At 35.3% G+C, this 12,640-nt stretch overlaps 1 protein-coding gene across 1 annotated transcript in view; it reads right to left on the bottom strand.

Moving 5' to 3' along the window:
• Positions 1-12,640, bottom strand: part of AKAP9 (A-kinase anchoring protein 9) — a gene marked incomplete at both ends in the record, with an annotated part of 122,282 nt that overhangs the window by 81,792 nt on the left and 27,850 nt on the right. The window contains one exon of the mRNA XM_082014838.1: positions 5,198-5,242. Within this exon, the coding sequence (XP_081870964.1) occupies positions 5,198-5,242 (45 nt within the window). The remainder of the gene's footprint in view (positions 1-5,197; positions 5,243-12,640) is intronic.

The following is a 12,640-nucleotide window of genomic DNA, read 5'->3' on the forward strand; positions in this document are numbered from 1 at the left end:
AAGCAAGGAATAAGGAGCTCTGGATATAATTGCATAAACAAATAACCACAAAGTAACAAAAAAATTAATTTTACAACACATTAGCTACCCAGGAGTAACTGTTTGGATGAACAAAAGACATGAAGAAAGGGAAGGTTATGGAAGTCCCTCAAAGGATGTTCTGTCTGCTTTTTCTTCCTTGCTTGCATTTTCAAAATAATTCCCAGAAATAGTATTTACTAATATAAAATAAAATGTAATTTGTAGTTTATTGGCTAGAAGTAAAGGTATAATTTATATTGCATCAGTAAATACATATGCTTAAGACAAATGGAAGGAATCTTCTTCCAGAGAAACAGAAGGAAAACCAACTTCCACCACTGAATTAAGGCAGCGATTAATGACAGTTGCCACCAGAGGTCAGGATTAAATTCATGAAGTCACTGTACCCTTTCAGTGTTCCTTAGACCTTCGAAGACCTGAAGCTGTACCTCAGAAATAGCAGTAATAATATGTAATGTGTAACTACTTAGAACATTAATGCCATTACTACAGAGACTTCCCTTCATAAATAGCAAACTCATGCTCAACATAAATCAATACATACTGCCCAATCACTGAAAAATGTAGAAAATACCTTAATGCATGAAAATAATATAACCTATTACAGACTGGCAAGCAGACTTCTGATTAAAAAAGTGCTTTGTTTTGGTAGTAGAAATACACAGAAGTATCTGGAATGGATTAACAATTTTACTTTATGTTTTCATTTTTCCCCCCTTTCTTTTATATTTTTGACATCTGAGTCCTTCACAAAAAATAATACTTAGACCTCCAACAGTGCTTGTCAATGTTCTTAATCTCTCCTCAATTTTCTAGGTATGTCACAACTGACTATATGAAACGTAGCTAAAATTAGCAATTAAGACAACTTGGGAAAATTAATTTCAGTTGTTTGGGGTTTTTTATACTCCATAAAAGAAAACCATTTTCAGTTTGTAATGAAAATAATTACAATAATTTAATATAACTATGGTTAATAACTTCTAAAGAATAACAATTGATTTTTTTTATAATATCATGGCTTAGTGCATTTATATGTATTAATAACATGCAACAGAAGATTTCTTTATGTAATGGTTAAGGTTGAGGTATAGAATTTCATTAACATTTCCAAAAAAACCCCCCAACTTTGTAGACTTCACATTAACCATCTTTTCAGAGGTATACTGTGCAAATTGGGAAGAGAGTCAGTAAGAGAAAAAAAAAAAATCAGGTGGAACAGTCTTTCAGTTGTATCATAAAACTGAGGCATATGGAAAAATATATGGGGGCAACTTTACCTTACACAGTTAAAAAACCAAAAAAAAAATCCAACTGTTGGAAAAAGCTTAACTTCCCTTAGTTCTGAGTTTAGACCATATCCTTAAATAGCTGATCACCATTATAATTTAATTTAAGACTATGCAGGTAGGTCTCATTCTTGCCCAAAGTGAGTGATTTGTTACAAAAGGCAAGATGGTCATATGAAGGATTTATCAGTCTTCAGTTTAGCTACTACCTTTGATTGTGTAGGTATTGAGAGAGGTGGCAGAACAAACTGAATAAGAGTCTGTATTTACAATAAAATTCTTATATAAACATTCACTGGTTCCTTCAACTTTGCTTAGACAACTCTACTGGCTTATAATTGTGTGTTTGGTAAGTGTCCTAAAGAGGGAAATACTTATCACTGAATTCCTCAAGAGAAAGGGGTGAAGAATTAAAAGCATCTCACGTATTTTACCAACTACAGGGAAACAAATTATTTATGAACTATTTCACTTTGAAGCATGACAGTCTTGATTTCAATATAATTTCTGGCAAAGAATCACTAAAAAGAATACAGATGTTCTAAACAATGAGGGAAAAGATGGATCAACCTATGTTTCTACAAATGTGTGGTTTCTTATCATTCTGAAGATGAGGTCATGTATCTGAAAAAATGGTAAGCGCAAGATTTCATACAACTTCATAATTATGTTGTTACAGACAAAATATAACTTATTCTCATCACCTTCAACTGAAAAGGCTTCAGGTCGCTTTATTTACATGGTGGCCATGAATATAAGTAGAGCTTTTAATAACAAAAGTAACATTATAGCTGACATGAAACATATTGAAAATTCAGTTCCTAAAATATGTGCATTCCTAAACATGTTGTCTCCTCACTGCAGATACCAACCAATTATAATGAACTGGAATTAAAAAGAGCTTATGAAGACAGCAACTCTCATCACTTGAATTTGGTCTTCACCAGACCCAGTATCATGTTAACATTCACAAGTTTTGTATTGCCTACTTAAATCTTAGAAAATAACTCTTGGGGAGCTAAAAAGTCTTTTTGGAGAAATGAGAATAAGAAGTGGCTAGAAATGCATCTGTCATTGCATTTTTGAGGAAATCTGCAATTCTGATGAAATCTGCACATTCAGAAGGCTCTCTGGCTGTAATTCTATTGTCTTTAGTATCTCAAAAAAATTGCTCCCTAATATAATTCTGCAGGCACCTACAGAAACCTTTGAAGAATGAAGCAGGGTAAAGTTAAGTGTTTAGATGTGAAAATTAATTTTAAAATGAGAGCTTCCAATTCAACTGATACTAACAACAAAACACTAAAAATCAGAACATATCCACAATTATCATGAGGCTTTACGCCAGATCTTTTCTGTATTCTGTCTCCTTGTGCAAAGATGTGTTTTCTTGAGCTTTTGCAATCGGTCTGCAACACTGCCTCCTACAACCTCAGAAGCGATCAAAATTTCTTAGTCTTATTTCATTATATATGTAATACCCCTCACTTGTAAAAATACACGAACATCAATACCATTGTCAACTGTGTTCAAGGGTTCATTCTTCACATACTGCATATTCCATTTAATAGTAATTACATACCATGGTGATGCATATTCTAAAAAGGTACAGTAAGGTCATAGCAGTTGTTCAAAAGTGTATTTGCTATACTCTCAATGGCAAACTGTGTGTACATACTGCCCTATCATGTTACCATACATAAAGCAAACTCGGATTCTTTTTGTTCTTCGATACTTTAACTCCTTGGACAAAATAAGTAACATTTTATCTATGAAAAATACTACATGTTTAAACCGCCTTTTTTCCCCCCAGGTAGAGTTTGCTTCAACGCCTTGCACCTATCCCTCCATAAAAATCTTTTTTCTTTCCTTCATTTACAGCACTCTCCAGCAGCTGGACTGGAATCTTTGATTCCAAAAGTGCCAGTCTCAGACTTTTTTTTTTTAAATTTGCATCACAAAAAACATGCCATAAGAACGATCACAACTGACCAGAGCAAGGGTCCATATGGTTCAGTACTCTGTGTTTGAAAGTAGCCAATAATGAATGTGAGGGAATGTTTTCCTGTACTCCTAAGTGCCTTCTCCCAACACACCTGAAGAAAGTGAGGGTGCTTATGAACAAGGACAGGAAGAAGAAGTAGGAGAGAAAGAGTCAAACTGAGGAAGAGAGGGACAGGAAAAGATTTCAACTAAAAAGGCTGAGACCAAATCTATGGGGGAAACTGTAACTGGGATTTGATGAGGGGGGTTGGAAAATAAAACTAGTGCTTTCACCTAGGACAAGTTGAGCTGAACATTAGGAGGACTGCAACATAAGAAAGAGGGAATAAAGGAGAAGAGGTTTTCAAGGGTGAGGGAGAAAAATACTAAAAGAAGGAAAAACAATGTTTGGATGAAGTTGAAAAGTCTGGGAAAGAAACTGGACTTTGCAATGACTAAGGAAGGAAAAGGAAGAATTGAAACAGGCTGAAAAGCCTATAAAACTGAGCTAAGAAACCAAGCAAGGGGAAAAAAGGGACGGGCAAGGGAAGGTGAAAAGATTGACAAGAGCTATTACAAATAAGGGAAAATTTACAAACACCTAGGGGATAGAAAACAGACACAGAGTTGGTCAAGAGAATAAGCTGGGAGAAGGAGCAAGTGAAGACAGAACATTTAACCTGAGAAAAAAACATCCTTCCAGTTTTCAGGGCATGTCTAGACTGCCCACTGTGGTTAATGATTTTACTTCTGCACCATGCAGTGCGACAGGTCAGGGACACATTGTCTGGTGTGTATATTCCCTTAGGCTTCAGAATAAACAGCTATAATGCTAGTTCGAAACAAATAGTTACTCCAAGGTGTAGTCACCTTCTCTTACAAAAGGCTAAGTAAAGAGATAAACAAAATATTCTACAACAAATTTACTTTAGCAACGGAGACTCATTTGATTACTTCATCCCCTCTTGTTGCCAAGCTAAAGTTTCTGGGGTGTGTTTTGCAAAAGCATTTAGCACAGAGAATGGCAAGATTGTCACTACAGAAAGTGACTGAGATATGAAAAATTAATTTTTTAAACTAGAAATAATATTTACTGTACTTGGATATTCCCCGGCTATTTCTTGCAAGCATGTTCTGGACCCACATTTATGCATGAGGTAATTTACTCCTTACAAACATTACAAGCTCTTTTATCTGGCAAGACCAAAGTTCTAGATATGCTACTACCCTTCGACGTGAGAGAGATGAATAGTAGAAGCCAGTGTGCAGTGGGTTGACCCCAGCCAGCAGCTAAGCACCCCCGCCCCCCGCCCAGTCACTCACTCCCCCAACCAGTGGGACGGAGGAGAGAATCGGAAGGGCAAAACCAAGAAAAACCCACGGGCTGAGATAAAGACAGCTTAATAAGTGAAAGAAAACAAAACAAAACCTCCAAACTACACGCAAGGCAAAGGCAATCACTCACCACCTCCCACCAGCAGACTGACGCCCAGCCAGTTGCTGAGCAACGACTGCTGTGGAACTCATTAAAACACAATCAACTTGTTAAACAGTTTCACACAGAATTAGTAGAAATTATGCACAGCCACAACTCCAACGGGCTCACAAAGCATTAACACAACTGTAATGATGACGTTGTTACAACAGTTCATACGTTTACTGCATTATTGATTACAGTAGCCATCCCATTATGTAGTTGACATAATGATTGCTTTAATGGTACATTAATCATGCCAGTAATGGCATGAAACAGCTTTGGCTATAATATCACATCTGCTCTTTCTTTCCTTCTCTTTTTGAAAAACAATGCACAGCAAGGCAGTAAACATGGGAAAGAAAAAGTTGAAAAAGAAAAGTTAGGAAAAGCTTTACTTAAGTCTTACCTCAGAACTGTAATCTTCTACTGTGGTGGCAATTTCACTTTCTGGCTAAAATAAAATATTAAAATATTTACAATGATGGCACTCTAAAAATACTAAACAAGACATTTTCCATCTGTTTCTGAGAATGTAGATTGTATTTGAAAATATTAAGGTATACACGAATTTGATTAGAATATATATAAGAAAAGACCACCTTCACTTCCTTGAAATCCCGGCTTTAAAATAGAAAAAGTTACTTTGCTGTTCAACTATGATCATGGAAACTTTATAATTACATGACAAAGTCTTCTAAGAAAAATACAACCTACAGGTACAAAATAATATTTTGGAAATGTAACATAATTTGGGGAGGGGGGTGTTTGTTTTTGTTTTTTTAGAGAAATAAGGAGTACCAAGAAAAGGACTTTTCTCTGATAGATCAATTCCACCTAATTAGGAACTTTGGTAGCCTAAGAAGATTATCATAGAATCTTTGGGTTGGAAGGGATATAGAACATAATCATACATAGAATGTCATTTCATACATGTGAGACTTTTGATGATGAATTTTAAAACAAACACTCACATTCTCCATCAGCTTCCACAGAAACCAAACAAAGGTAAAAGTGATCAGGAAGAACAAGAAAGAAGACTCAAATCTTGTGATCTAATGAATTGGAGCAATTAAAGGAGCAAAGCCTTAACAAACTTAGCATAAACATGCCATGGAAGATGCCTGAATTAAATACAGAGTATCTTGATAAACTACACACGATGTATCAGGTTTGAGAATCAAGATGTTAGTAGGAAAATATGCAAAATATTCCGATTATCTATATAAGGTGCACTACTGGGGAACAAGTACGTACCCTTTTGAACTCAAAAAGTGTAATTTTAAGTTAAAACTACTTTAGCAAAAAGGAAGTGTACATAATAGGGCTTTTCCAAAATTCACTTAACTCATTAGCCAGCCTCACATTAAATCGGTCTCCATTTTACACTGAATTCTGTCAGGCTTATTTTCAAAGAAACATAGTCAATTTTGCATCAGTAGGTATAAGTAAAATTTGGAACTGTCAACTGCATTTTGTTTTGTTTTTTTAAAGAAATCTGCCACTCACACCTACTGGTGCTCTGCAGTTTTTACAACCCCAACATCATCAATTTCACATGTTTTGAATCCACTATGTAGCTCCACAATGTAATTAACCTAAAAAAGGGTCATTATTTTATGTACAGAATGCACAAAATGAACTTAAAATATGAATGTGGAAGCTAAAATTCATACAGTGCATATGATTTTAAAAATTGAAAAGGTCTACCTTAAAAATAAGCCACAAAATGAAACAGAAATCAAAATTATGTTTTAGAACTATAAGGTGACAAAAGTGTTTCTGCTGTGGAATACACAATTAGTACTTAACAATATATGTACTTTATTCATATTATATATATACTTATATTTGTGTATATATATGCAAATAAGCACACATGAATTTTAGATATTGTTTGTAGTCTATGCCCTTGGTATAGGACAAAGTCCTCTGGAAGGAATAAAATCAGGGAAAACCACACTGTTATTTATTTTTGTAATAGATATGAGAGATATATTTTTTTGTAAGAGGTAACAAATGTATGGCCATATCACCCTACAAACTTTCATGGTTTCTTCCAGTTCAGAAGACCTAACAAAGAAAGATTAGAAGTATTCCTACAGAAGCTCAGAAGTATTCCTATAAATTTACATATTTAATTCCACCTGGTGACTCTTGAAGTTCTTTATAGCGTGCATGCAATACAAGCACTTCTCCAACATGCAAAAAACAAGGACAAGCAGTCTAACTTCTTATATAGCTTTTCCTTGTAATACTTTTGAATTATATAAACAGTCCCTTGTTTATAAGAAAGATGGTAAATGAATGTTTAGATCCTGGTATAAGCTCAGGATAGAGCTAGTATATACATAATCATAGTAAAAGGCAAAGAACTTGTAGACTGAAGCTTAGGATAGAGTGAGAAAAGACCTGACCAACCTTATTTCAAAACCCAGTTCCTTCTATTATTAAGCCACCGTTCTGTATGCTTCAATTCTTTCATCAACAGAAGTAATTAGGTTTTACACAGCTCATCTGTCTGAGCCACAGGGGTCCAGTTTGAAAGGAAATACTTCAAAAATTCATATATACACACAGTTAGCAGCACATCTTTTGACAGGATAATGCCAATGAAGCTATTCACCAGTTCTCTCAATACTTTTTGGAATTTGAAATAGGTTTCTGTTCCACTCTGACTTCAGGTTGTTAGTTTGCATATATTCTACCACCTATGCCCCACAGCATTTTCTTGCTACAAACAGCTGTTCCCTTCTGGCAAGGTGTTTTAATTCTTTACTCAATATTTTCTTCACTAACAACGTGGTTGATAGTTAAAATACACTGAACAGACATCTCAAAGACTTCATAGGCAACTATCTCCATCAACTCTGCAGCTAGTACCTCTAATGATAACACTTAAGTATTCAGAAAATTAGAAACATTTTCATCTGTATGTATTCTTCAGAGGAAATACTGCAAGATGATATAAAAAAGGAAGTTATCAGCGTGCAGAACACAGGAGGCCCATTTCAGAGTAACTTGTTTCTGTATGCAGTTAAGCATTGCTCAGAAGTCATGTTCTTCGGCACTGGACGCCCAACATAATCACAGGATTCACAAAAGAACTCTAAAATGTTTTGCAAGAATGGACATCCAGTACTAAACTACTCCAATTGCAATGGATGAAAGTATTAAAGGACAAGAACCAAGACTAAGTATTCATGGAACAGAATTCTACCTGAAGTAAGTTACTGACTTTTTTATGGCATCAGTGTAAACCGTTACAAAAATGTAACTACAAAATTCTGGATTCATTCTTGAACGTGTATTAGCCAGTTGTAGAAGTAAAATCAGGTTTATTTTAGCTTGGCCAGTTTCTCATGGGTCACCAGTGATCCACAGATGATCACAACCTGAGTAAGACTAATTAAGAGAACCGTGACTAGGAAAGGAAGCAAAAAGAATGCAAACTGAAAATCCCAGTGATTAAACCCTCTCTATAGGTCACCCTGAGCTTTATGGGCCTTTAATATTTTTAGAACATTCTGAATATGAGTTGCTATTCTTATATATTGCCTTGTCATGCTTTTCTTGGTTCCTAATCCGAAAACCATTCAATTCAAAGGAATATATTCCCTGGTAATTTATGACCCACACCAATTGACTACAATCAGATTTAAATAGAGTATATCTTAGTGGAGATAAACCCCTGACAAATCTGAATATAATCTGCATCTGTACCCCACTCCTCAGTGTAATGACTTTCTGTATTAGGAAACAACATAAACAGAGAGGTAATCTAAGCATTTAATTAAGTTTCTATTTTTTGGTAACACAGCCTTATAAATGTTTAATCTAAAATGAAATACTCTAAATCTGCAAAGATCATTCTTCAGTACAGGTAATTTCCATGTCAGTCAATCTCTTATATATCAGTATTTACAGAGAGAAAGGAAGACATCGTACCAGAGGTTGTCTTATGCATCAAAGAAAATTGGCAAGATATCCCAGCAATCTTTTGGCCAGACGGTGAATGGAAAGATGACTGGCTTCAGTCAGAACCATATGCTGCTGAGGATCCATTCTCTTGTGACACTGACTTTACTATTGAACAGACCATTTCCAAACGTTTGTTTATTTTCATTCTCCAATTTCAAAACATTTTTAAAAGGATGATAGATTATCTGAAGTGACTGGGCTAATTTTTACTACATTTTATTTATCCACCCTTTTTCTTCAATTCCTCCATCTTACTATACATCCCAAAATATCTCTTCTCTAGTCAAAGCCTTTGGTCGCTCTTTGTTTTCACGCTTCTATGCTAGGAAAGCTTTACCCACATTCACCACCTACGCTTTTTCTCACTGAAGCATCCTCTCCGTTTCTCCATACTGCTTATGTTTCCATATTTCTGTCACTTTTCTTCCTTAGTTCTTCTCAAGGATCCTACCCAGTGTCTCCTTCTTTGTTTCTGTTCCTTGCCTGTCAAATCTCAGGCACTAACAACTGGAGTAAGTTACAGAAATGAAGTAACGACCATGGAGCTATAAACTTTATCACTTGCTTGAGTAAACAGTTAAGCTATTTCTAAAACTATTACCAGATGGATTTGTCCTGTGAAAAACAAAAGACGAGTTACTAATCCAACCTTAGTCAATTAGCAGGTATTCTTCATCACAGAACTTTGAACTTTTCTTTTCTAAGAAGCTTTGTATAATAGCTTTTACTACCCAGGTGACACAAGGACAATTTTACTGTGCCACAGGTTAATTTCTTTTGCTTTCCTGGCATTAGTACATTCTTGCAAAGCAGTCTGCTACAACACATCATTTCAAGTTTTCTCAGAGGTGATCTCAGCAATTATTTACCCTGTTGCTTTCTTTCATTTTTAACAGTAGGAAGTCACAAAAAGAAGCAATCCTAAACCCAAGAGTTTCATTGATCCCACTTATTTCCTTGGCTGTGTCTTCTAGATTATTTTTACTTCTATATGGAAAAGGACACTATGGATGTCAAGACCAAAAGATATCAGGGTGCAACAGAATAAAGACAAAAAACAAAGGCAACTAGAAACTCAATGTATTATTCTCTTTGTGAAACCAAGACAAAAAGCATTCAACATGAAAGAAGTTAAGACCCAGAGACTTGAACCAAGAAATACCAACTGGCATTTCTCTAATAAATCTTGTAAATAAACTGTTCCTCTGACAAGAGGATGGAAAATGTTATAGAAATTACAAATAAGTTCAGACCAAAGGTAAAATGGCATGGATAAGGACAGTACAAAACAATGATAGCTCTTCCAGTTAGTTTCTGTAATTTGAGGGATTACAGGGAGATGGAGCAACCCACCCTTAGGAAAAGAGAGAGGAAAAAAGGGAAAGGGATGACTGCAAAAATAACTTTGAATTCTCTAAACAGACTTTTGCCCTCTCTGAAAAAGAACTCCTCTAACTTCAGATGGGGAATAACCTCCCAGAGGAGCAGCACTATTTCACTTTCTGTTATTCAATATTGAGTAAGAGAACTCTTTGTTATTTGTATTTGGACATGCTAATTCCACTAGGGACTAAAAATCATACTAGAAAAACCGCAGGGAGATAAACTTCTATCTAGATATCTATCTAGATAGATAGGCAGTATAGTCAGATGTTCTGAGTCTATTTTGCCGTACAGAAAGAACAATTCTAAATATGAATTCCAGTAAATGATGAAGTAAGTGGAATCAAAATTTACCTAGAAAATAATCCTGCATAATGCCTCCAGTAATCTTGCTTTACTCTCCTGACACAGCAGCCTATAAAGATTTAATGTTGGGTGAAAAAGCAAACAGCTGAAAGAAGCTGTCTGTAATTCGCCATTGCAGAGATTAGCCTGAAACCGCCTATTACATTGGCTGCCATTTCAACTAAGCAAGCTCTAATCCAATTACTGTAATACAGGCTCACTGTCCAAATCATTGCACTTATAAGACTAAACACAGTTATGAGATTCACAGAAAACTTTCAGAACATTTCCTCTTCTATTAACGCTGCACAGATAGAGACTTTAGCAATCATCTTCCAACTCCAAAATACCAATTACTTATTTAACATGAATAAGCAGGCCATAGACAACATGTAACAAAGAAAAATGCTCTCCCAGTTGGGAGCAGCTTTTTTTTGGTGGAAGCGAATACTGTTTTAGAAGTCACTAAGACATGAGTAATTCAGGAGACTCAAATTACAAATAAACAGTAATCAACATGCTTATTCTTTTAAAGCTACATTAAAAAAAAACCCAAACAAAAAACTGAACCAAAAAACCCTATGCATCTCTATATTTATTTATTTAAACAAAAAATAATTTGCTTTGGTAACAAGGCATAGCTCAGAAAAATCACACCCAATCTTAAGAATACATCTATGTGCACACTCTTTAGCAACTGCAGCATAGATATTTCTTCCATTTTTAAAATCACCTATGTCTGAGGCCAACATAGGCTACTGGGACCAATCTGATGTAATTAGACCTGCTTTGAGCACAGAATTGGACTAGATGACCTCGGAGGTGCCTTCCAACCTAAATTATTCTATGATTCTGTACTTCACCCTGTTTCTCCAATTGTAGTACAGATATTTATCCTGATTGAGAGCATGTACATCAGCAGAATCCATCTGTAACAAGCAATCATGATGTACTCCAAAATACATTTGGTTAAAAAAGCTTCTTCGTACAGTTACCATGTTTATGTAGACTATAATATTGTTAAAACAACAGTTAAAGTGACTTCCTCTAGACAGCTAGTTTAGGACTGCCCTAGCAGTCCTCTCTCCTCAGCTGTAGATAACCTGCTGCATTTCATAAAGTACACCCTTCTCTTTTCCTAGAAGGCAAAAGAGTCTCATCTTCACCTATGAAAACAGTCATTCTCATATTAAATACTCATTCAAAATTTTATTACCTCCTCCAGGAGAAGCTATAAGATGGACAGACTTATTGAGTTACTACGGTTTTGAAGCCCTAACATGAGCTTTCTAAGTATAGATACATATTAAAGGCATGTATCTATAAAGTTCAAAATATGTACTGTACTGATATACTGTAGGCTTAAAATTGTGAAATAAATAGATCAATTACTTTACAAGTTTTTACTTGCATGTTTGATTTATTCTGTCTGCCCCTCCACCAGGGTGACCTCTTTTTTTTTTTTTAACACAAATGCAAGAAATTGTTGAAAACTTTCACTTGTCTATTACTTCTCAGCTGCTGGAAGTGAGATAATGGAGCCAAAATAGTTACCAATCGTCTATCCTAGCACAGGACTGACAAGCCAAAATGCAGAGCATTTATCTGTACTACATCTCTCAGAAAAGACTGCATTCATGTGCACAGAGCTGGGAATCTGCATTGAGCTGCTTGTTCAGAATACCACTCGTCCTTTTAGAGGCACTGCTTTCAAGCTATTCTGTAAATAACATCAGCATCTCTTGACCCTAGATACATAACTGGAACAACATATTACGTTACATGAATTCATGTCCACTCAGAACTGAACTGGACTGTGAGGGTATATCACATGGGGCATCTTACAACCTTCCTGGAGCATGTCCTTTCAGCCATTAGCAATCAGGATTATATTTCATTAAGTAGTAAAAGTAGAGTATCTGTTTATCAGTATCTTAAGCCATCCAGTTCTAAGTAGCATTTTCTAAATTGATTCCTCCTCCTCATTAACCCCAAAGACTCAAATTACATTATGGATACAAGAAAGATGTTTAGTTTTGCATTTTGCTGTAGCCATAGTAGCAGTGATCAAAAAATCCACTGCCATTTGTAAACTTTTAATAAAACAAAATGGATAAAATGAAGCAATTAAAAAAAAACAGGT

The sequence above is a fragment of the Phaethon aethereus genome (genome assembly GCF_964289735.1).
Source record: "Phaethon aethereus genome assembly, chromosome: 2".
Lineage (NCBI taxonomy): Eukaryota > Metazoa > Chordata > Aves > Phaethontiformes > Phaethontidae > Phaethon > Phaethon aethereus.